A 25,665-nucleotide genomic window follows, 5' to 3' on the forward strand; every position below is an offset into this window, starting at 1 on the left:
TAATGCTAGGGCTTTGGGGAGATTTGTTTGCTTGTGTTGTGAGAGTTTAGGGGAAGGAAGTCTGGTCCCTCTCCAAAACACTAAACAGGGTGGATTATTTAGACAGCTCAGGCAACATCCATTCGAAGGACACAGGCCATGCACTGTGGGACATAGCTAACAGAGTGGAACTCTGGGATGATGACATATTGCCCCTCTCTCACAGTCAAAAAGAGAATTGGACCGCAAATCCTAGAGTAGAGACCCCTCTGGAGCTGCTGAACAATGGGTGGTCGTGGGGCTGCTGCTGGGACCATGGGAAGCCCAGAGCTCAAGCTCTTGCAAGTGACTCAACCCTGTGCCTTTTCACTTTGACTGTCATCCTGGCTTTCTGCCTAAACAGACACCTGGTCAGAGCAAGGGCTGGACATACTCAAGGGAGACAGCAACAGAACTGGGTCCACTTGGCTGGCAAGTCACCAGAAGCCAGACTGGCAATCAAACCATGAACACCCACATCCCCCAAACCCACACGGCCAATGGTTGCAGGCTTCCATGGGAGGAAGCCCATTCACAGAAGAGGGGCCTGCTTTCTTCCTGTCCGCCATTGCTAATGTTCTCTTTAGCATCTAGTCATTAAGCCACATGAACAAAGCTTTCTGAGCCATGGGGGAAATTCACAGTGTTGGGAAAACATATTGCAACATCTTTTCAGGATTACCGTGTCTCTTTACTCTGGGCCTTTATTTATCTTTCTGTCATGTGACTTAAGTAGGACATGAAGAATAATCCTTACACCACAGAGACCTGGGCTTGGGGCTCAACTAACTGGGATTAAAACAAACCCTAAGTCATGTCCCAAATAACTGTTGTTCAACAGGTGATACACTTAAATGCTGCCCTTAGTTGGGGGCTACAGGCAAAACCTGTAAGACCCAGTGGTACACGTCTGTAGTTCTAGCTGCTTGGGAGCTGAGGCAGGAGGATTTCTCAAGTCTAGAAATCTTAGGTCAGCCTTGAAAACTGGAGAGATCTCTAAAAAAACAAACAAACAAAAACCTCTGAATTATTCCTGATGTTTTCCTTGGTGAGTTCTTTCCTTGAGGGTGAATCTGTGACCCCAACAGAGCAGCAATCCAAACTACATCTCAGCCAAGTGTGGTAGAGTGCCTTTAAGCCCAGCACTCTGCAGGCAGAGGCAAGAGGATTTCTCTGAGTTTGATGCCAGCTGGTCTACATGGTGTGCTCCAGGACAGCCAGTAGTACATAGAGAGACCTTGTCTCTAAACAAAATAAAACTATATCTCCCTCTAGTTCTTCCCTTATACTCTTTGAGAAGTTTTCAATGCCAGTGTATTTTAGTATATTTTAAATATGGAGACACATTCAATTTTTTTTTAGAAGAAGCCAGGGCCAGGAGATGGTGGTGCACACTTTTAATCTCAGTGCTCAGAGGCAGAGGCAGACAAATGAGTTTGAGGCCAGCCTGGTCTACAGATTGAGTTTCAACACAACCAGGGCTACACAAAGAAACCCTGTCTCAAGAAACCAAAAATAAATAAAGAAAATAAAAATAAACCAAGACGTAGAGTGATGGTTCAGTGGTTAAAAGGACTGTCTTATCTTCCAGAGGACCCAGGTCTGATTTCCAACAACCACATGGTGGCTCATAATTGTCTGCAACTTTATTTCATAGGTCTCTGACACCCAATTCTGGCCACCAAGGGCACAAGACATACATGTAGTGCCCGGACATACCTGCAGGTAAAACACAAGTAAACACAGATAAAAATAAAATAAAAATACTGTTTCTTGAAAAACCAGTAAGATTAATGAAGTAGTTTATTTCACCCAATGTGTCCAAAATATTACCATTTCAACAGACAGTTAACATTGATTTGCAGTGTTTTCATTGTTTTTTGTTTGTTTGTTTGTTTGTTTGCTTGCTTGCTTTTGAGACAGGATTTCTCTGTAGGATGGTCCTGGCTGTCCTGGAACTCACTCTGTAGACCAGGCTGACCTCAAACTCACTGCCTTTACCTTCCAAGTGCTGAGGTGAAAGGCGTGCGCCACTTCTGCCTGGCTGTTGTTCCTTGTTTTGCTTCTGAAGCCTTTACAATGTGCTGTGCATTTTATACTCTGAGAACAACTCAGATCTTTGCTGGCATACTTCAAGGGTTCATAGGGTTTCTGGTTTAGTAGAAGTTTGAGCACCAAGTCTGAATGCCCCAGCTTGACCTTCCAGATCTTTCTTTCCAACTGACCAGGCATGCTTATCCTAAGCAGAGAAACCATAGAGAGCTCATCTCACTTTCCATCTAGTTCCATGAGAGCCCAGAGATGCCAAGGACTTGTTAAGTGGCAACATAGAGACTTCCCTAAGCTTCTAGAGCATACAGGCCACTTGATGCTGGTAAGTCCTGTCACTTAGAAAAACTGTCAGTGGAGAGAATTATCAGCAACAAATGGATGGGGCCTCCCCTGGTTCACTGAGGGGTTAGCCGATCTCAGCTTCTCAGAACTGGGTGCTGAGAGTTAGTCACTCACAGCCAGCCCCGTGACCGGCTCTGGTGGGGAGCTGGTCTTCTGGAGCTGTAAACCACAGGGATTTGGAGAGGATCACACAGAGGGCAAAGCTGAGACCTCACCAAAGATGTACCACCAGTTCCCTGCTGCTGGTCACCCTAGGATAAGGCCGGGGTCTCCCCTGGGCCTATACCTGCCAGAGCAAACAGGAGCCAGAGAAGTAGATGACACACAGTCCTACCGAAGGCAAGGGCTTGGGAAGACAGCCCACAGAAAGACGGGTTCTGGCTGCTAAGGGAATGAAGAGCGTCAGAGGCCTCTCAGCGGCCCGTTCCAGAATTCTCTAGACTTTCACACTGGCCAGAATTCCCTCCAGGAATCTTTTTAGAGTAAGGATGCTGCTTTTGTAGGTTTGGGCGGGCCTTGATTCAGCTTCCTAACCATCCCACATGACAGCTAGGTACCACATTTCTGAGCAAGAGTGTATGTACATTTACCCAAAGAGTGACCTAAAGGCAAGGAGGCCCAGTCACGCTGGGGAGGGGGGCTGTTTCCCCCCACCAAGATGGCTGGGTCTACAGGGGTAGCTGCCAGTACTCTGTGCCTGGGGCACTCACTTAATTCTATGACTATTTTGTGTGTGTGTGTGTGTGTGTGTGTGTGTGTGTGTGTGTGTGTGTGTGTGTGTTAGAGATGGAAGCCAGGGCTGCCCACATTAGGCAATGTCATTTAGTCTTCACAAGAGCCCTGGGAGCAGGTGACTGCTGTTGCTCTATTTACAAACGAGGAATCTAAAGCCCAAGAGGCTCTGGAGACATTCCCAAGCAGGTAAGAGATGAAGCTGGGATTTGAACCCAGGCCACCTGGGAGACCAAGGCTAGAGTAAGTCATCTTGGCTCAGTGGTAACAAGTTTGTAAAATTCTTATTGTGAAAATCCTTTCAAACTATGGAGAGCTCCTTCACCTCTGTGGCCCATAAAACATCCCTTACTTCCAACAACTTCAAAGCTGGCCTGTATTTATTTATTCTAAATTAAAGTTTAGTTTCTTGGGAATTCTGGAAGATTGTTACAAGGCATTAAGTATTTAAGGAATTTTATCTCTAACTTCCTCACTCTGGGGGACAGGCCCTATTGATACAAACACCGCTGGCTCATTTTTTCTCTGGAGGCTGTACTAGCCAGGTAGGCCCAGGGGTTTTTTGTTTTGTCCTGCTTGATTGTTGGCACCTGTGGTTCTGAAAGGGACTGCAGGGGTTGGGGATACAGGGGTGGGGGCTGAGTGTGGGGGTCAGGAGTGGGGTGCAGCTTCCAGGTTTCAACGTGTTGGCCTCCAGTTCACTCTGTGGCATGACTTCAGGCCTCCTGGGGCCTCAGCTCCCTCATCTGTGCCATGAAGGGTGTGCTCTCTGCCTAGATTTTCCTCACAGCTAGTGACTCTCTCTGTTGGCCATGCAGAAAGAGACAAGGAGTCCCCAGAGAAAGCCCAAACCACGTTGTAGCATGCTTGTTGAGCAAGCCTTGTTACTGACTCAGATTTCCTCCTTTTGCATCTGGGTCATCCCATGTCTCCATTTTCCACACACACACACACACACACACACACACACACGTTCTCACTACTCACCTTTCCTCTTGTGGCCCAATCATCCGTTTTGTTTTGTTTTTATTCATTTTTTTGTTGTGTGCATGTACATGTATATGTGTACATGTTCATATCTATGTGAGTACACATGTACAAACTTGTGTGTGGAAGTCAGAGAACAACCTGGGGTGTCTCATTTCTCAAACTGTCATGGTGGCAAAGACCCAAAGGGCCACAAAACAACAGTCTGAATTTGAGAGCCTTTATTAAGCAAAAATCAGCAGTTAGTTGAGACATTTTGACTTCAAATCCCTGGGACAAGGTTGGGTAATTTTCTAAGTTTTTCATAGAGGTGTGTGTGTGTGTGTGATGAGAGAGAGAGAGAGAGAGAGAGAGAGAGAGAGAGAGAGAGAGAGAGAGAGAGAGAGAGAGAGAGAGAGAGAGATTGGGATGGGTACTAGGGGAGAGTCAGCTCTGAGTCAGACCTTGGATGGCTGTTGTGGAAACAAGATGGAGGAACCTTAGTGGCCCTGTCACATTCCCCACTGGTCTAAGGAAAATTAGTCAAATCAGATTCATCCTGCTCTGAAATGGTGTAGCTTGTCCTAAGGACAATTGAGTTGGCCAAATTAACCCTCTGTTTTACAAAATAGTGCATTGAGTTTAAGATGCAAGGTGCTATGTTAAGCCAATGAGAAAGAGAATTAGAGGCCCAGAGACTAGCACCAGTGGTCTGCTTTATGTCTCTGGTTTTTTCTCTTTTTGATACTTTTTCTAGCCATGGCAAGATTTTAATTATTCCTGATTGATTAGCATAGAAATAGCTGGTTTCTCCTAATGCTACACACAGTCCTCCAATTTCATAAGCATTAAGTGTAGCCCTGGCTGGCCTTGAACTCACAGAGATCTGCCTGCCTCTGCCTCCCAGGTGCTGGAATTAAAGGGGTGCACCACCACTGCCCAGCTCTACAGAGATCATTTAAAGGCAAAAACCATATCCAAGTTGGCAGTTGCAGGGAGAAGTAGAGCAAGCAAGCAGTATAACAGAAGCAAAATCAGCAGTTAGCTGGGGCATGTTGATCTCAAGTCCCTGGGACAGCGTTGGGTAATTTTCTAATAGACTTTTCCATAAGAGATCTATGTGTGTCATCTTTGAGTCAGACCTTAGATGGCTACAACAGGAACAAGATGAAGAACCTTGGCCCCATCACAAGATGTCATCCATCTTGTTAAAAACAAAACAAATGAGAACTTTTAGTTGCATTTATTTGTCTGTGCATTGCAAGGATGGGATGACCCACATGCCACACTTCAGTAGTAGAGGTCAGAGAACATTTTTCAAGAGTTGGATCCCCGGTTATTGGGTTCTTCCATTGCCGATGCAATAAGCCAAATCAAACCAAATTAATATGTCCAGATTTAATCAGCAAAGCGAAGCAAACACTCCTGGGGGACTCTCAGGGAGGCAAGAGAGAGAACAGGAGAGCACACAGCAGATCTAAGGCCAGGAAGGTGGTCTTGAACAGTTCCAGGGGAGGAGCCACCAATGGCAGGCTTTCTGGAATGAGAGGAGTGGGGCTGGGTGGTGCTTCCTAACAGTTCTCTCTCCCACGGTGTGGGTTCCCTAGATCAAACCCAGGTAGCACATCTTGGCAGCGAGTGCCTTTGCCTGCTGAGCCATTCTGCTCCTGTCTGCCCTCCCACATACCTTGTCTCTTTAGATAGGACTCTCACTGGCCTGGAACTCACAAAATAGGCGACGCTGGCTGATTTGCTGCCACCTCTCCAGTTCTAGGACCTCGGGTGAGGTGTGGAGAGCAGAGGGAGGATGTGGGTTAGAACTGAGAGGAGACAGATTTATCCAGGGTTCTAATGTGTGTCCTGCTTGTAAGGCAAACACTTTGTCTGCTGACCAATCTCCCCAGCCCAATATGTTGTTTACTCATTTATCTATCTATTCATTTATTTATTTATTTTGCAGTCTTGGGCATGACAGACAAGTACTTTACCACAAAGCCCCACCCTTCAACAGGAAATTTGTATCCTGTCTGACCTCTTCTGGGCTGGCCTCTCTCCCTTAGCTGCACCTCCTTCATTGGCCCCCTAATTCCCACTCAACCCATGAGACTTCCTTGCTTGGTTCCTGGACCCTCTGCTCTCCTTAATTCCCCAAATCTGTCTCCTCTCAGTTCTAACCCACATCCTCCCTCTGCTCTCCACACCTCACCTTCTCTGCCACCGCCGAGGTCCCCTTCTCCCTTGGCCTGCGAAGCAAGCTCCAAGGAGGCCTGCATGGCAGGAGCCTGCTGAGGTGACTTCAGGCCATGCTTGTCCTTTCACTGTCTCTGACTTCTTGCTCATCGTGTTCTGCAGCTGTCATCTTATCACCTGGAGGCTTTTGAGAACAAGTGACCCATTGCCTATTAATGGCTTAAACAATAGGAACATTGAATTGTCAAGCAATTGACCATGAACTCTTGGGGGTTAGTTTGACAGCTCAACTGTGTCACCAAAGACTTAGAACCTTCCTCCTTAGGTCATCCTTAACTCTCTCTCTCTCTCTCTCTCTCTCTCTCTCTCTCTCTCTCTCTCTCTCTCTCTCGTGTGTGTGTGTGTGTGTGTGTGTGTGTGTGTGTGTGTGTGTGTGTGTGTGTGTTGGGTGCCCTTGCCTGTTCATGTGGCCAGAGGTTGACTTCAGAGTATCTTTCTTTATTGGTTGTTCTATTGCTATGAAGAGACACCATGACCACTGCATTTAATTGGGGGGTTGCTTACAGTTTCAGAGGGTTAGTTCATTGTTATCACAGTGGGTAGTATTGGGACATGCAGCCAAGCGGCAGAGCAGTAGCTGAGAGCTACATTCTGATGCATAGGCAGGGAAGCAGAGAAAGAGAGAGACACTTGGCTTGGCATGGATTTTTGAAACCCCAGCTCACACACTTCCGCAAACAAGACCACACCTCCTAATCCTTCTAATCTTTTCAAAGAGTTTCATTCCCTGGTGACCAAGCATTCAAATATATGACCTAGGAGGACCATTCTCATTCAAACCACAACAGTCTCCACTCTGTTATGTTTGCTTGTTTGTTTCTTTGTTTGCTTGTTTGGAGACCACGTCTCTCACTGAACCTGGAGTAGCGTTTTACTTAGGCAGCTGATCAGGGAGTTCCTGGGATGTGGCTATCTCTACTACACCTGGCTTTTTCAAATAGGTTCTGAGTAACCAAGCTCAGGTCCTCATGCTTGCCCAGCAAACTCTTTACCCACTGAGCCCCCTCCCAGCCTGTGGTTCCAGCTAAGAATAGCACAGACTTTCCCTGCAGCATCCACGAAGGAAAGGGGCATTGCCTTTACCCCGGATGGTCTCTTTTTCAAAATCGTTCTCCTTTTCAGAAAGTGTTAGCAAGTGTGAATCCCATCCCCACCCCCACCCCCAGGCTAGGCAAATACAGAGCCATCAGTGTTCTGTCCAGAGATGAGACAGAATGAACTTTAGGAAGGGATCTTGGTTCTGTTGCCCCTAGACTGCCTTGCTGAACCAGCAGCATTGATGTCAACTGAGAACTCGGCACAGTGCAGCCTCGGGCCTTACCCTGTGCCTCAGCAATCAGGTAAGATCTCCAGTCTGAAGGGGCTGTCCTAAAAAAGAGACCCAAACACCCAAAAGGTGTACCCTTTTAATCCCAACACGGGGGAAAAAAAGGCTGAGGATCTCCGAGTGTGAAAGCGGCCTGGTCTGCATAGTGACCCCCAGGTCCAGGTCATCCAGGGCTACACAGTGAGACCGTGTCTCAAAAGAAAAGGGGGAAGGGACTGGAGTCAAGTTCAGGGACCAGTACTTTTACTGGGGCTTAAAGTGCAGCTAGGAAGGGAGGGGGAAAGAGGGCATGACGGCAGCATGTAAGGAGACGCAGCTGGTATCTGTGCAGAGAAGAAACAGGGAAACTTGGCCTCTCTGCTGGTTCTCACCACCATCTCCCCATCCATCAAAGACTGAGCCACCAAATTAACCATACTCTGCTCTGTTTGAAGCCAAATCAATCTTATGTCTTGCTGTAGGGTACTTTACCAGTGTCCGAAGGATCAGGGAGCCAGAACCGGTAGGCCTTGGCAGCAGCGTGGCAACATCTGCCACAGGAGGCAGAAAGGAAGCCCTGTGGAGACCGGCTCTACCAGGGCCAACAGCTGCCAGGGTGGGTGAAGGGAGGCTGCATGTGCTGCTCCGTTGGTGCTCCAGGTGCAGTCTGGGAAACAGGGAGGGGCTGTGTCCTGCGCAGCCCTCTTCACTCCTAGAAGGAGGCTTTATATTTTAATAATCTCCGTGGAGAGCCCAGCACATAGTTGACCTGAATAGTGCTGCTTAAGTAGATGATGCTACAGGTTTGCTTTGCTTTTCTGTTGTTGGGAATCAAACCCAGGGCCTCAAGCATATGATCAGGACCTCTCCTAGTGAAATGCATGTTGGTACTCGCTGGTTGGGATGGGGCCCGGAAGAGGAACTACAGGGGTGTGTCCCCCGACTCCAGGGGTGGGATTCAATCTGCAGGAGCAGGTAGGTGCTAGCAAGCTGAGGCAAAGCCTTGGGTTTTGTGTCTTTCACATCTACCTGCCTCCCTTCTGCTTTCCACCATGTGTCATCTGCCAGGTTTCCTGAGTCATCAGTGACATTTTCCATTCTCCAGCGCACCCCGCCCCCAAATTGGTCTTTTTTTTTTTTTTTTTTCTCCTGGTTAGCTTCCCAAGCACTGGGATTGCAGGTCTGTACCACCATATCCTGCTAGATCTCTTTCCTTTGTAAACTACTGGTCTCGGGCACTTTGTTACAGCAACAGAAGACAGGCTAAGGTGGGAAGAGGGGGTGAATTCAAACATTTGTTCTTGGGTTTTTTCTTACCTTCAGTACCTATGTGTCCACTCTGCCAGTGCCCTCACTTTACTTGAAATGACCGGGTCCCCTCAATGGTCACACTCAAATGCTGACCTGCTTAAGTACCTGAGATCAAAGGCTCCTTGTAGGGCCAGTCTTGGTGGCACAAGTCTGTAGGTGCCAGTATTTGGGAGGCTGAGACAGGAGGATCTCAAGTTTGAGGTCAGCATGGGTTATATATTGTCTCAAAACAAAGCAAAAACCCCTCTTTTATCCTTAACAAAACAACAGAATTTCCACCGGAGTCTGAGATCATGAGCCGTCTAGACATTTATTCGCTTTTGAATAATGCCACTGTTTTCGTGGCTTTTATGGTGAGCCACCTCAAACACTTTTTTGGAAGTGGGTGTGGTATAAATAATAAATAAACGAATGAATGTCTGGAAGTATGGCTGTTCTTACTTGACCTCAGGAGGCCGATTACCTCTGTGATAAGCCCATCTGGCTCCCAATAAACGGGATGCTTGGGCCCAGCCAAGCTCTAAAACTGCAACTACTGTGGGGGATGGGGAGGCTGGGGCCAGTCTGAGACTTACAATTGCTTTTGGCCCCAGCTTGGGTGCATAGAGTGAATTCCGCTCAGGAAAAAGGGACTGAGGTGTCATTATCCTGTGTGATGGAAGATTCTTCCATTTGTGCTCCAGTATCCCCAAGTGTATGACAAAAGATTTGGGTTCCATGACCTCTAAGTTTGCTTGCTTTACTTTTCTGAGACAGAGTTTCTCTGTGTAGCTCTGGTTGTCCTGGAACTCGCTCTATAGACCTTGCTGGCCTTGAGCTCAGAGATCTGTCTGCCTCTGCCTCCCAAATCCGGGATTAAAGGCGTGCACCACCACCACTGCTTGTGTTTCCCAAGGGAAGTGGAGCCGCCTGCTGGGAGTGGGACACAAGTTATGGCACCCGGCCCACTTTCGAAGTCAACCACATGTGTGGCTCTTGGCTCTCCTTAAGGCGTGGAGACCACCATAGTGCCCCTGCTTTGCAGTATTGTTTTCACAGTGTTGGGGGAATCAAGCCCCAGGTCTTGCCCATGCTGAGCTCCTCAGAGCTACACCCCTAGCCTGGAGTTGGAACCTCTGGGGTTGCGCTTTCTTAGCAGATAATTTGGTAACAGGCAGTCCCTGGTGCTTTTGGGTTCAGCGTAGGGCACTGTATCCTCCATGTCCCGTGTGAGGTCAATTACCAGTCCCCTACTCACCTGCCCACCAGGACAGAACAGAAAGAAGGAGGGAGAGCAGAAAGAGGGCTGCTGGCAGGTGTGGAGATCGCTCCCGTGCATGAAGCATCTGAAGGGACCCAGTCTGAAGGAGCATAGGGTGTCCCTGGCGTGTTTCTCTGCTTCTGAATTCGTGTAGGAGGACCAGGCTTTATCTTCACCCCAAAGCCGCCTCCCTTCATCTTGAGTCTGGCAACGGTTGCGTGACTTCTCAGAACAGAGAGTGAAGGGCTCTTCTGAACCTGTTCACCTTCCCCACAGTTCTTGAACGTTCCCTGCATCCTGGTGTGTACCAAGCAGTCAGTTGAGTGTTTTCTTCTTTGCCTCACTCTGGGAAGAGAGATAAGCCTGTTCTGGCTAGCGAGTGGAACACTCAATCAGAGCAACTCCAGCCTCATGCCTCACGCCACTCTCTGGCTGCCTTTACCTGCGGCTACCAGTCAGCAGGCGGACACTCACTTCCTTCCATTTCACAGCTGAGAAAACAGAGGCTCGAGGCATTCAGTTTCCACCGCTGCTGTAACCAGGTGGCGCACATCTCTAACCCCAGTTTGGAGGCAGGTAAGACAATCTTTGTGAATTTGAGGCTAGCCTTGTCTAAATGATGGGTTCCAGACTAGCCAGGGCTACATAGTTAAGGCTCTCTTCTCTCTCTCTCTCTCTCTCTCTCTCTCTCTCTCTCTCTCTCTCTCTCTCTCTCTCTGTCTCTCTCTCTCTCTGATCTACTTGCCCCTGTCTCCTGAGTGTCGGGATTAAAGGTATGCACCATCACCTCCCAGCAAGGCTTACACTCTTTCTACCACGTTCTGTCCTCATGAACTTTGGGAATATATTCAAGTCATTCATTTTTTTTATTGGGTATTGGTTGATGGCCAGACACTACCCACTGAGTCCAGGGAGACAGTGCAGTTCTGTAGAGCCCATCACAAGGATCATGGATGGGCATCTCTGTCCCTTTGTTTTAGAAATGTCCTGAAAGGCACTGGATGCTAGGAAGACACACTTTGCTCACACACAGCACTTTCTCTCCTTTCCATAATGGACAGGACGAGAGAAAAAGCAGAGGATTCCTAACCCTGGAAGCTGGGGTCAGGAATACGTGATCACATAATTTCCGTCTCTAGCCTCTAGTGCATAAACACCTTCCCCCAAGGAATTTTCTTCTACATGCCAGTTCTAAATCAATGCCTTTCACTAGCTCATCATTCATTGGGTAACTGTTGACTACACACGTACTTTGTGGGGGCCCCATTCTAAACCCTTGTTATATATAAAAGAACAAACAGCCAGGGGTGCCTCCTGGGACTGGCACTCTGCTGGAGAGGAGTATGCTAAAGTAGGCATGGTAGGTGAGTTAATTATGCAACATATCCAAAGTATACAGCAGGGTGAGCAACGAAGGAGTGTTGACAGAATGTGGACCGCATGTCAGGAGTGAGGGTAAAGTGGACCTCATCAAGAAAGTGATGGCGGCTGGAGCGATGGCTCAGTGATTAGGTACTGCTCTTCCAAAGGACCCAAGTTCAGTTCCCAGCATCCCTGCCAGACTGCTCACGACCGCCTGTAACTCCAGCTCCAGAGGTTCTGACAACTCTTCTGACCCCTTCGGGCACCTGCACTGAGGTGCGCACACAATCATATACACACACTCATACAAATATTCTCTCACACACACACATACACACACACAATCATATACACACACTCATACAAATATTCTCACACACACACACATACACACACACAATCATATACACACACTCATACAAATATCTCACACACACATACACACACACAATCATATACACACACTCATACAAATACTCTCACACACACTCACAATCATATACACACACTCATACAAATACACACACACAATCATATACACACACTCATACAAATACTCTCACACACATCTCTCTCTCACACATCTAAAAATAATAAAGCTTCACAGGTTTTAAAAAGCCGAGCATGGTGCACACCTCTCATCCCAGCACAGGTCAGAGGTGAGTGGATCTCTGTGAGTTCCAGGACAGGCAGAGCTACATAATAGAAAGAACCCACCTCAAAACAACAACAAAAATAAAACCACACACAAAACAGAAAGAAATAGTCACACCCGCGGCTCTCATTTCGAGGTTTTGATCGATGTTGCAGCTTACACAAGGATCTTGGGTTTCCTGGGATGCTATGCAGGGGCAGCTGGAAAGTGAACGTGTAAGTGTTAAAATGGCTGGAGGAGACTCTTGGGCAATGCAGCCTCGGTCACATAGAGAGACAGTGAGGAAGGGCCCTGGCCTCTGTAGGATCACAGGGTGGTTGCTGGGCTTACAGAGCCTGGACTGGTGGGTCTGACATGTGCCTCTTTTGGACAGCATGTGCTGGCAGCCCCAGGATGGGGACAGAGGTTGATCCTCCCTCCCTCGGGTCTCCAAAGCTAAGCAAGGCTCCTAACATCCAGCACCCACCCATCAGAGTTTACTGAGATGCAAGCATCAGAACCATCTGGAGTTTAGAATGGGAGCCAGGCACAAGCCAAGTAAAGTGTAACAGATACCAAGTATACCATAAAACTTGGGTTTAGAGCACCTGGGAGGCAGAGGCAGGCGGATCTCTGTGAGTTCGAAACCTTCCTGGTCTACATGAGCTGGCAAGACAGACTCCAAAGCCACAGAGAACCCTGTCTCAAAAAGCCCAAGGGGACAAGAAAATGAAATGTTTTTTATCTCCCTGACCTGGTAAGACTTTCACGAAAGGTTTTAATCCTCCCTGTCTAGTGAAACCTTCCTTTACACAAAGGCCTGCCACTCCATTCTGAGAATGTTAAGTGACCCCTTTCTCTTTGGTGCAGTGAACTCTTTCCCTTCCCCCTTCGTTTCCTGTGCTAACTGAGTGAGATTGACGTTAGACCTCAGTGGATAGAAAAGACCCAGCCACCACCTGAGTTAGAATGAAAACCCAATTCACTTCCCGTCTTCAGGTGTTGACTCTTCCAGTGCACCTTCCTGATCAAAAGTAAAGTCCTCGGGACTGGGGAGGTGGCTCAGCAGCTAAGAGCAGCACCGCTCTTGCAAGGACCAGAGCCCGGTTCTGAGTGCCGGCGTCAGATGCTCACAACCACTCGTCCTTCCAGAATCAGAGGATCCAAAAGCCTCTTCTGGCAGCCACAGACAACCACACTCATATGCACACACCCTCACAGACACACAGGCACACACACATACACACACACACAATTAAAAGTAAAACTGATGGCAGCAGTGGCACACACCTTTGATCCCCAGCACTCTGGAGGCAGAGGCAGGTGGATCTCTGAGTTCGAGGTCAGCCTGATCTACAGAGCAAGTTCCAGGACAGCCAGGGCTACACAGAGAAACCCTTTCTAAAACAAAACAAAACAAAACAAAAACTTAAATAAATAAATTAATTAAATAAAAGTAGTACTGGTGGTGGTAGTGGCCCAAACTTGGGAGGCAGGGTCAGACTCTGTGAGTTCAAGGTCAGCCTGGTCTGCAGAGCGAATTCCAGGACAGCCAAGGCTACTCACAGAGAAACCCTGTCTCAAAATCAAACCAAAGCAAGCAAACAACCAAGGAAAACTGAATCTTTTTAAACAGAAAGAGAGGGTGCCGTTTGCCATGTCCAGCACTTAGTTGTGGTGGTGATGTCTTTCTAATCTCAACAGTCTTCCTGGGACACTGGAACTTCAGGTGAGGAGGATCCTGGGAAATTTGCTCCGAGGTGGTACAGAGCCTGCTGCCTCCCTTGAAGCGTGACAGTGTGGTAGCTGTCACTGTGGTATGGGAGGCTGTTTTGGTTACACGAATCAACACTATGAAATACATGGCTATAGGGACTTTCCAAATGAACCTTCCTTCTAGTTCCCTGTCTTTCCCTGGAAGTGCTCCTCCCGTGAGCACCTGTGTCCCACATGTAAGGCGCTCCTATTCTCCAGGGGTTTCTGGCACAGCCCACGGCCAGGAGGAGGAGACCCGTGTCTCTTCTGAGGACTACTCTAATCAGGAGTAAAATGCTGGACCCAGGACAAGGGGTGGAGCCTGCCTTCAGGGACCTTGGAGCTGGGATGGAGAGTGCAAGCAATCACACCTACACTTAAGTCACGGTAGAGAAAAAGCACAAGAGGAAGCGCATGGAGCCAAACCCTGAGTAATTCCCGATAGTGAGGAAGCCGAGACTGGAAGATTAATGATCAAGGCCCGCCTAGGCTACAGACTGGGTCAAGCTGCCCTGGGCAACTTAGCACCCTTTCCAGGTCTCTTTACATAGTCCTGGCTGTGCTGGAACTCCCTCTGTAGACCTCTGCTTTGAACTCAGAGATCCACTTGCCACTGCCCCAGAGTGCTACGATTAAGGACACCTAGCTGCATTTTTCTATCTTTCTAGTGTTCTGCAATGAAAGGAAAACAACAAAACTATTCTATTTGTAAGTATTACGGCAGAAGTTTGGCTTGGCATAAGGAAGACCTCCCTGGGTGGGGAGTGAAAAGACTCCCCAGGGGACAGGGCCCGCCACCCTTCTTACCTCAGCATGGACAGATGTCCCAGGGCCTAGAAGGGCCCACAGTAACTGGAGGGGTGTGTCAATCTCTCCCCAGAGTGATACTCCTGAAACAGACATAAAAGCAATTTGTGTTTCTAATTCTATTATCCCCGAGCCTGTCTTGTGCCTTGTGACACTCAGGAGCTGGGGATGTGAAGGGCCCGTCCAGAGGAGCTTGTGGCCTCTGTTCTGCTCCTTTGAGGGGGGCTGCTGTCAGGACCTCTGAGTCCACTAACGGCAACTCCATCACCACGCTCACCTCTCTTCCTAGGTCAAAGAATCTTAATTGTTTTCATGACCTCTTGCCAATAAAAGTGCACTGCCGCTGGGTGTGATTCCAGCACTCAGGAGGCAGAGGCAGGTGGATCTCTGTGAGTTTGAGGCCAGCCTGGTCTACAGGGTGAATTCTAGGACAGCCAGGACTACACAGAGAAACCCTGTCTGGAAAAACAAAACAAAAGGAAACAAAACATAAAGGAGCATTGTGCATTGCCACGCCACCTTTCTCAGAGTGTCCCAGGCGAGGCTTCCGTCTCCTCCTTCCGAACTCATTCTCTGGGTTCCTGCACTGCGCTGCTATACAGAGATTTACTACAGCACCTGCCACATCAGGAAGTGTGTGCTTGGTGCAAAGCCCTGGAAACACAGAGCTGGACAAGAAAAACTGCCCATTCTTGAGGAACTTGTGAAAACAAAGATCGAGTGATTAAACATATAAAGCAAGAACAAGGCAATAGGAGTGAGTGAATGTGAAGAAATAAATACTTCAAATAGCATGGCCCAGGGTGTACCTGTTGAATGCAACACTTCTCTGTTGATGTGTGTCTCTCCCTTTGTATGACATATACATATGTGTGTGTGTGTGCGCATGAGTGTGATTATATGTATAACTATATATACAGCTAATTCTTTGAGACTTTAATGCCCACATACGACGTATCTGGATCGTGTTCATCATCTTCTCCCAGACTGCCCCACCCACAACTCAATTTCTGTCTCTCTCTCTCTGTTTCCTTCCTTCCTCCCTGCTCCCCCTCACCCACCTGGTTCAATTTGTGTTGTCCATAAACACATGGATGTGGTGTCAGCCACTGGAACAGACCTACCAGGGGCCACGTTCTTAAAGAAAACTGACTCTCCCTGCCTAGAAGCCATCAACTGTCACTTGGTTTTCATTGAGGCATAAGGGTTCAGCTCCTAAGCCTCCCTCTCCCCTCTCCGTGTTGGAATGCGGACTAGCTCGATCTTGTGCAGCAGCCAAGGGCACTGTGAGTTCATGAGTGCAGCGTGCGGTCGTGTCCAGAGAGGGCTCTTTCAGTCTCCCCCCAAGTCTGACTCTTACAATATTTCTGCTCCCTCTTCTGCGATGGTCCCAGGGCCTTGGGAAAGGGGCTGTGGTGGATTGAGCACTCCACTGACACTGAATCTCTGCACTTTGACCCAGTTGTGAGTCTCTGGGTCAACAGCCAAAAGGCTTTGTTGTATTATACCTGTCCTCAGAGGTAGGGCAGAACTTGGCACACGGCAACAGTTAGGCAGGTTTGCACTGCCGAGAGGGAGTGCACTCTACTGCACAGTAAGTCTCAAGGCAGAGTTGTCCAGAGAACCCAGCACTGAATGGAACATAGAGGCGCAGAACAGAGATCTAAGCTTACCTTTGCAGTAGGCCTACTGTGTGATCCAGGGCAGTTTCCTAGCTCCCAAATCCAGAAAATGTGGACAACAGCACCGATCCGTTGAGTTATGGGGAGGGTAAGACTGAGGTAAGGTTTTCAAAGGGCTCCGATGGGACAGGGGTCATAGGCCTGACTGCTTCTACAGCACGAGGCACCAGGACCTGCGAGTTCTGACTGTAATGTTTACCTCCTTTCTCCTGGGTATGAGCAGGGAAGAACGAACCAGGGTCCGTGGGCACCTGACTTCAGGAGAGGAAGGGAATGGTGTGAGGGTATATTTCTATACGACTCCAAATTTCTACCCACTTCCTGACTTCTCCTTTAAACGATTTTAATCCCAGCACTAGGGAGGCAGAGGCAGGTGGATTTCTGTGAGTTCCAAGACCAACTAGAGTTCCAGGACAGGCAAAGATACATAACAGAGAGACCCTGTCTCGAAAACCAAAACAAAATGAGAAGGTGACCACACACGCACTTTTAAAATCTCACCAGTTAGCATGCTTGCTGAAATGTCTATGGAAAATTTGACTTGATTCTCAAATTTGCTAGTAAAAACGTCAAGCAAACTGGGGACAACTGGGAGGGGGGCTAAGTGGCTAAGATGTCATGACTATTTCTTGAGGCTGGGGCATGGCTGTATGGGATTTGTTTTCACCATTTGCTCCACTTTTACGTAGTTCTCCTAAGGTGGAAGCTCCGAGGCAGGGGGCCTCCCAGGCTCGGTTGTCCTGCAGCCTCAGGCATCTCCTTCACACTCATTCCATTCTACACCCTCTCAAGGCCCGGTCTGCTGTGATAGCTTACCGACATGAGAGCACTTCAGGGTCCCATGTAGCGTCCATGTTCTCCTCAGCAGTTTCTGATTCTTCTTGTTTTGTTTTGTTTTTCTAGGCAGGGTTTCACTGTGTAGCCCTGACTGTCCTAGGACTCACTCTGTAGACCAGGCTGGCCTAGAACTCAACCTCTGCCTCCTGAGTGCTGGGAATAAAGGCATGCGCCACCATGCCTGGCTGAGTCATCTCTCTAGTCCAGAATACAGGTGAAAATTACTAACGTTCCTCTGCTTTGAAGTCAATAAAAGAGACGCTGAAGCAGGGAGGAGGAATGGGAACAGGCCACTGTCATCCTAAAAGACACTTGGAGCTTTAAAAATAGGTACACCAGGCTGGAGGGCGACATCCACCGCTCTCAGGATGACCTAGGCTCATATTCCGGCACCCACATGGTGGCTCACAGCCATCTGGTATTTCAGGCCCAGGGATCCAACTCCTTCTTCTGCCCTCTGAGAACACAAAGTTTGCAGGTGACGCATATACATACATGCTGGCAGAACACTTACACATTAAAAAAAAGTTTCAAAATCTAAAAGGACAGAACAAAACAAATTTTTAAAATATGTATGCAAAATCACTAGAGTTGGAGTCATTAGAGCTTTGTTTTTAGTTTTGACTAATCCCTCCCTCCTTCCCTTCTCTCTCTCTCTCTCTCTCTCTCTCTCTCTCTCTCTCTCTCTCTCTCTCTCTCTCTCTCTTTCTTTCTTTCTTCCAAGACAGGCTTTCTCTGTGTAGCCCTGGCTGTCCTAGAACTCATTGTGTAGATCAGGCTGGCCTTGAACTCACAGACATCTGCCTACCTCTGCACCACCACCACTAAGTGACTAGTCATTTCTTAATGAGCATAACCTTAAAATTTCAGGAACAGGTGTCCAAATGTCAGAACACCAAATCAATACTTAAAGAAATTATACAAATCCTATATGTGTGTTTGATTAGTGTGTGTGTGTGTGTGTGTGTGTGCACCGTGTATAAAACAGAAAACCTAGGACTACTTTTGAGGAGTCTGTGGACAGCCAACAGGGCAGGTGTGTGAGGAAGCTGCCTTGGAACCCCTCCTGAGGGAGGCCTGCATAGCGCAGAAATGGGCACACCTACTGTGTTTCCTTTGTGGCTCCTTTTTATCACCGCCCAGGCTGGGAACAGCTGTGTGTGGGCAGAGCCAGGCAAGAAGCAGGAGGAAGACTGATGCCTGCCTGTCTCTGGCCTCCACCCCTGTCCCCCAGTCCTTTCCAGAGATGCACTACATCCTCACGCTCCCCACAGCATCAAGCTCCTTCCTCTCTCCCTCACACCACACCGCAGCCACAGAGAAGCCAGGCCTCCACCCACCTTCGCAGGCTCAAATGGAGGGCTGGCAGTTCCTCTGTTTCGAAGCCCACAAGATTCTGTAGGGTCCACTCTGTGAGCCTCTTTGTTCTGCTTTTGTTTTTCTCTCTCTTTTTTTTTTAGGGAGAGGAAGGGTATGTGTGTGCACATATATGTGCCTGTTCATTCATGTGAGTGTGTGTGCACATGTGGATATGTGCATACGTGTGTGTGCATGTTCATTCATGTGAGAGTGTGAGTATGTGTGTGCATGTGGATAAGTGCACATGTATATACCTGTTCATTCATGTGAATGTGTGTGCACATGTGAGTATGTACACGTGTCTATGCATGTTCATACATGTGAGAGTGTGTATATGTGGGTGATGTGCACTGTGTACGCAAGTTCATTCACATGAGACAGAGTGTGCGTGTATGTGGGTGGTGTGTACATGTGTGTGCATGTTCATTCATGAGAGAGAGTGTGCGTGCATGTGGGTGGTGTGTACATGTGTGTGCATGTTCATTCATGAGAGAGAGTGTGCGTGCATGTGGGTGGTGTGTACATGTGTGTGCATGTTTACTCATGTGAGAGATGCATGTTCATTCATGTGTGTGAGAGAGAATGTGGGGAGGTGGAGGTATCCTTGTTCACGTACTGTCTTATGATTTTTATTACGTTTACTTATGTGCGTGTGTGATGGGGGAACACATGTATGACTTGATGCCCATGTGGAGAAGAGAAAGACATCTTGCAGGAGCTGATTCTTCCCTTTCATCCTGTGAGTCCCTGGGGTCAAACTCAGGTCAACGGTGTTGGCAAGTTCCTTTACTCACTGAGCCATCTCTAGGTTTCTTTACCTACGTATTGAGGCAGGGTCTCTCCATGAACTCAGAGCTCAGGGTTTTACTGGTCTGGTTAGTAAGCTTGCCCCAGGAATCCCATCTCCACCTCCCAAGACTGGGACTGCAGGAAGCTGAACCGTTCAGACATGGGTGCTGGGGATCTGAAGCCAGGCCGCATGTTTACAAGGCAAGTGTTTTACCGCCTGCCTAGTTCCTAGTTCTTCTTTATAAATCCCAGATCCAACCACAGTGGCCAGCAAGTTATTGTAAATAAGAGAAAAAGCCTAGCCCTCAGGAGGGTGAGGCAGGAAGAGCAATGGGTTTAGGGCATTCAGAACTATCTGAGGCCCTCCAGACTGGTCTTGGGACACAGAGACCCTGCATGCGGTGGGGGGACGGAGGGCAGCATGACGTCTACGGTTCCTATTTCTGTGGACAGAGGTGTTTTATGAGGCAGAAGGACATGGATATTATTGACCCACTTGACAGAGAACTTGGGGGCCCATGGTCACAGATGGAGGGGTTAATGGCTGTCTCCCTCCACCGGAGGCTTGAAGTAAGACACAGGGTTTACCTAGAGAGGGTAAAGAGGCCAGACAGGAAAAGGAGAACAAGGAGGAAGAGGAACAAAATCGGAGGGTAGATGTGTCTAAAGTGTGTGTACAGAATGACAGAAAACAGGAAAGAGACCCTGCACTCACTGGGTGGAGGAAGCGAGCCTGGCCTGTCTCTCTCACATCCCTCAGAGGCAGTCAGGGTATGGAACAGAGGGCGGAGCAGACTAGAGGCGAACCCAGTAAGCCAAGGCCAGCAGAGGCCCAGTTGCTTCTAGAGAACATAGCTGGAAGGTGGTAGGTCACAAAACCCATTTCCGGGAGACAGGTGTGTGGCGCGAGAGAAGCGAACAGAAAACAGAAATAACTGAGTTTGCTGTCTCTCTTGGAGTCAGATCTCTGAGCCCAAAGTCCCCGTGGCACACTCAACCCCTGCTAACTGTGGCCTTTGCCCCCAAAGCCTCCTCTCCACCTTGTGTGTTTCCGCAGCTACGTGACATTTTCAGAACAGTTTTAAACTTGTAGGCTGTACCTGCCAAACCAGAATGTCTGGCCAAGTTCTGTTATGTAAAACATCCCCAGCCTCTGGGTGCCAAGGGTAACTGCAGCTGTGGTCCAAGGTGTGGGCTGCAGGTAAGGAGTAGCCAAAGAGGGCAGAGGTAAGAGAGTGAGTTCCCTTCCCTCCCGGAAGTCAGACCGGGTCTCTGAGGGATGTGAGAGAGACAGACCAGGCTTGCCTGCCCCACCCAGGAGTGTTACAGTCCTCCATCTCTGCTCGGGAATCCCTGGAGAATTCGGGCTAGATCTGGGAATGAGGCATCATGTAGGCTGGGCAAGGCAAGAGCTCACCCTGAACCTGTGACGCTTCCCCCGGTGCCTCTACTCAAAGACAACAGCAGATGAACTCCTGCCCTGAGGAGAACAGGGCCACATGACTTCTAGAAGACCCTGTCCAGTCAATGATTCATGGTGTGCTGGGAAGGTCTTAGACCAGGACCCAGAAGCCCTAGTGTCTAAGTGCTCATTTGGAACAAGACCAAATCTAACAATGGGTTTGCAGAATTAAGATGAGGAGGAGAGCTTATCAAAGTCCAGCTGGCCCCCAGGGCAGGCCCAGGCAGAGGAGGGGAGGAAAATGGGCCACCCCCAGGAATGTGAAATCCTTATAGAAACAGACCGGAGCCTGCAGAAGCCGACAGAATGCCTGCAAGATGACGCTGGCAGAGACTGTGGGGAGCAGAGATCCCATCTCCTCTATGTAAATGAAGGGGCTCGCTCACACTGTGGTCACATACAGGGGAGAGGACCAAGACTACGAGGATGTGGCACGGGCTCAGTTCAAGGTCGTAAGGTCTTCATGAACTTCAGAAGGGTGAGAGCCAGTGTGGCTCTGGAAGAGACTGGTGGAGTGAGTCCTGGGGAGGATTTGAGATGCCCTTGGAGGGCCCTGAGGCTGAGCCATGAATGCAGACACAGAGGAAGCATCTCAGCAGCATGGTCAAGAACAGTACACGGTGCAGAGGTGGACCTCCTGGACCCCAAGTGGCAGTCAACATCTCCCCCAGGCTCTCAGGATAACTGCACAGTTCTCCCGAGCCAAGCGCCCTCCAGTAAACAGGAATCCGTGGAGTGAGTCTTCTCACCATGGAAATTAGTCCTCTTGCCCACACACTTACTCTGGCCCATCCTACAGACGGATGCCTTGTGGGTCGGAGTTACCACTCAGTTACCTATTGTCAATCTGTCTTTCCCCCACCACCCTTACCACCTTATCACTGTGTCCTCCACCCCTCCCCTGCCACTTACCCAGCAACTGAAAAGGACTGCGACACAAGCCCCATCCGTCCTGCTCCCCCACTGACCTCTCCTCCTCAGGTCTGGAAGTCCCTGCGGACAGAGCCGGCTTTACCTTCACCCCTTCTCCTGCTCCAGCCACACTGTTCTCAGACTCACCTGCTCTTCCCGACTGCAGTTTCTGTAACTCCTTTCTCTTGTGAGAAGCCTCCCGCCAGTTGGTCCCTCAGGATCTCCACTCATCCTTCAGGCCAGCCTACACTACGTAGCAAGACTATGATCTCAAAACAAAAACCAAAAAGAAAATGATTTTCAACACAAAGCTTCTTTATGCAGTTGCCCATTTCCTTATTTTCTAAAATTAACACTTTTTACTGTGGTAAAATATGCACATAAGATTTACTATTGTAGTTTTTAAGGGTTTTTCAAGCTGGGCAGTGATGGTGCATGCTTTTCTGGGGGGAGGGTTCCAGGACAGCTGGGACTGTTACAGAGAGAAACCCTGTCTCAGACAACAACAACAAAACTTTTTAAAAGTTTTTCAGTAGGCCTGGAGAAATGGTTCAATGGCTAAGAGCACTTACTGCTCTTGCAGAGGGCCTGGGCTGTTACTAGCACCTATCCTCTAAGGATAGACGCTTGCTACCGGGCTACCCTCCTCGGGCAGAGGGTGGCAGCTGTGACAGCCAGTACTCAGCTCTCATCAACACAAGTGCTTGAGCAGCCCATCTGCCTGTTGTTAGCAGGTGGGCTGTCTGTGGTCTTTGAATGAGAGTGTGGACATCACTACACCTAGGTAAGGTTGAGGAGACAGTTTTTATTGTAGACATGAGGGAGAGAACAGGCAGAGGCATCCAGAAGAGTCTAGACTGAACACAGCCAGCAAAACAGACTGTGCCATGAGAAAGGATGGGGGGGGCAAGAAAAGAGAGAGGGATAAGAAAGGGGACCAGGAGAGGATGAAGAACCAAGAGAATGAGGACCGAGAGAACCAGGAGGCCAAGAGACTGAATTATATAGGAAAGAGAAGCTGGAGAAAGAGAAGGGAAGGGAAGGGGAGGGGAGGGAGGGCAGGGGAAGGGGGAAAGGGGAAGAGAGGAGGAGGAGAGGGAAAGGGAGGGGAGGGGAAGGGAGGGGAAGGGAGGGGAGGGAACCGGCTTGAGAAGTTTACGGTAGGGGGCAGAGCTAAGCGGTCTTGAGGACTAGTCAGGACTATAACAGGCCAGCTTCGCTTTGATGTGTTAATGAGCACCTCAGTTAGCCTTGTGCCCTTACTAACTTGTCCAGGCCTCTTGGCACTTCTCCTTGGGTTGTGCCCTCTACTTCAGAGTGGGCTGGCTCAGGGGACAGATGTATTTTGCCAACCTCTAGTGAGGACTTGAGACAGGTAACCCAACAGTGAATTCAGCAGGAGATTCTGCCCTGCCAAACTTCTGAGATGTCACTAGCACCACTCCAATGGAGTGAGTCTGAAGCATCCAGCAGATTCCTGCTTCACACACCCATGAGGTATTATTGTTCAGGGACTGCGGCCATGGCTGAGTGCTTGCCCAGTGTGCTGGCTAGTCTTATATTAGCTTGACACGCAAACTAGAGTCATCTGAAAGGGGGAAACTCAACTGAGAAAATGCCTCCATAGGATCCAGCTGTAGGGCATTTTCTTAAATGACAGGGGAGCAAGCAGGAAAGCAGCACCCTTTTATGGTCTCGGCATCAGCTCCTGCCTCCTGGTTCCTGTCCTGACTTCTTTCAATGTGGACCTGTGAGGGAAACAATCCCTTTCCTCTCCAACTTGCTTTTTGGTCACGGTGTTTCATGACAGCAATAGAAACCCTAACGAAGGAACCCAGCATGCAAGGGGACCCAGGTTACATCCTCAGCACAGCAAGAAAACAATGAAGCAAGTGTCCGCTGCTCCAAGCCTTTCTCTGTGGGGATGGTCTATTGTACCGATACAATACACGTGTCTCTACCATGCTTGGAGTACTTTGGACACTGTGACTTCTTCTCCATATGTGCTGAGCCAGCTCAAATGAACAAGGAGAGGCTCTGACAAGGCTTGAGAACGTTTTTGAAAAGGAGGCTCAGGGTGTGAGAATGGTAGTGGATGCCTTTAATTCCAGCACTGGGGAGGTAGAGGCAGGTGGATCACTGTGAGGGAAAAACAACATCCAACGCCTAAGTGTAAAAAGATTTACAAAAGGTTCCTCCTGATCTGGAGTGTCGGTGGTGGAGTGTTTGCCTAGCATGTGTAAGGGGCCCTGGGCTTAATCTGGAGCACAGACAGACAGACAGACAGACAGGCAGGCAGGCAGGCAGGCAGAATAGGCCAAGCATTGTGACACATACCTAGAATCTGAACTCCTGGGAGGCTAAGGCAGAGAAATTGCTAGTTCGAGGCAAGCCCAGGATTTATATCAAGGCGCTGTCTCAAAACCATGAAGTAAAAAGAATTCTGTCCTCTCACACACTCACTTCTCCCAGGAAGCCATAATGTGCTCTATCAAAATGACGGCACTAACCCAGAGAAGAAATGGGTCCCAGGAATCAAGAGCTGATACAAGAGCGTTTTGAAGCTGAGGCAGATGGAAAAGGCTCCCTCAGGAAGCTGCTGTGGCTGGGGTCTGGCAAGTACCAGTCTAGACCAAAGCAAACTGAAAGGTTCTAGAACAAAGGTTCAGGAAGATGGATCCTAAGGGCTTAAGTGTTTTGACTCTGGTTATACAAATGGAAGAGGGGTTGGGCTTGAGCTAGTAACAGACATCAGAACACTAGCAAGCAAGAAAAGGAAGAGAGTTATTAACTGTAGGGAAATAAAAACATTGTGTAGGAAAAGCCATTCCTTCTGGGATGCTCTAAAGCAGTGGTTCTCAATCTTCCTAACGTTGCGGCCCTTTAATACAGTTCCTCATGTTGTGGTGACCCCCCCAAACATAAAATTATTTCGTAGCTGTAATTTTGCTACTGTTATGAATCATAATTTAAATAGATGATATGCAGGATATCTGATACAACCCCTGTGAAAGGATCATTTGACCCCCAAAGAGTCATGACCCACAGGTTGAGATCCATGGCTCTAAAGCAGAAACAGAGAATATTGATCTAAATAAAATTACAACATAATTAAGGTAAGAGGAAGCAGAGACAGGAAATGTTCTGTGTAGTGGAGACAGGGAAAGCTAAAAGCCAGATCCAGTCATCCAGAGCAAAAAGTCAATAAAGTTCCACAGTGAGCAGCTCAAAACCTCCTGGAACTCCAGTCCCAATGGACCCAATGCACTCTTCTGGCCTCTAGAAGCACTGCAAATATGTGGTGCACATACAGACCTGCCAACACACTCTCACACGCACGCGCACACACACATGCACACGCACGCACATGCACACACACGCACACACACTCATGCACGCACACACTCACTAAATTAAAATCTACCATAATTTCCACATTTAGAAGTTGTGCAATAAACATTGGCTGTGACATTTTTGCACGTAGTGTCAGAAGGACCTTCTGTCTCCACCTCATGTCTCCATCTCCTATGTGAATTCACTGCAGCCAGCCGCCCTCTGAAGGCTGCAGGCTTCTATCCTGCAGTGTAGGGACACCTAGGGAAGGATTGGTTTCCTGCTAGGTACAGCCAAATGCCTGCAATGGATAACAGTTGATCTGGTTTGGATCTCAAAAAAAAAAAAAAAAAGACTGTTTTTGAACTGACAGCTACAGCCACTGGGAACACAGCCCTTATCTCTAACTGGCAAACTCTGAGCTGTGCCCATCCTGGAACCACTGAGCCATTTTCTCCTGAGTATTACACAATTGGCCTGTCCCCATTGCTTCACAAACACCACTGGGCATAATGA

General features: G+C 48.6%; 1 protein-coding gene and 1 long non-coding RNA gene across 2 annotated transcripts; one reads left to right on the forward strand and one right to left on the reverse strand.

The window, feature by feature from the left end:
• Nucleotides 1–1,537: 1,537 nt before the first annotated feature.
• LOC121141962 lies at nucleotides 1,538–15,215 on the reverse strand. The gene is made up of 5 exons (XM_040750922.1): nucleotides 15,053–15,215; nucleotides 14,776–14,858; nucleotides 10,215–10,562; nucleotides 8,159–8,378; nucleotides 1,538–1,737 (listed from the first exon to the last, which is right to left on the reverse strand). The coding sequence occupies exons 2-5, from the start codon at nucleotides 14,781–14,783 to the stop codon at nucleotides 1,585–1,587; spliced, it is 729 nt and encodes a 242-aa protein (XP_040606856.1). The 5' UTR covers nucleotides 14,784–14,858; nucleotides 15,053–15,215; the 3' UTR covers nucleotides 1,538–1,584.
• A 32-nt stretch (nucleotides 15,216–15,247) lies between these two features.
• LOC121141963 lies at nucleotides 15,248–22,122 on the forward strand. The gene is made up of 2 exons (XR_005878948.1): nucleotides 15,248–16,556; nucleotides 21,886–22,122. It is a non-coding gene; the product is annotated as an uncharacterized LOC121141963 (long non-coding RNA).
• The last annotated feature ends 3,543 nt before the right edge of the window (nucleotides 22,123–25,665 follow it).

This window comes from Mesocricetus auratus, unplaced genomic scaffold (assembly GCF_017639785.1).
Source record: "Mesocricetus auratus isolate SY011 unplaced genomic scaffold, BCM_Maur_2.0 Super-Scaffold_100008, whole genome shotgun sequence".
NCBI classification, from domain to species: domain Eukaryota; kingdom Metazoa; phylum Chordata; class Mammalia; order Rodentia; family Cricetidae; genus Mesocricetus; species Mesocricetus auratus.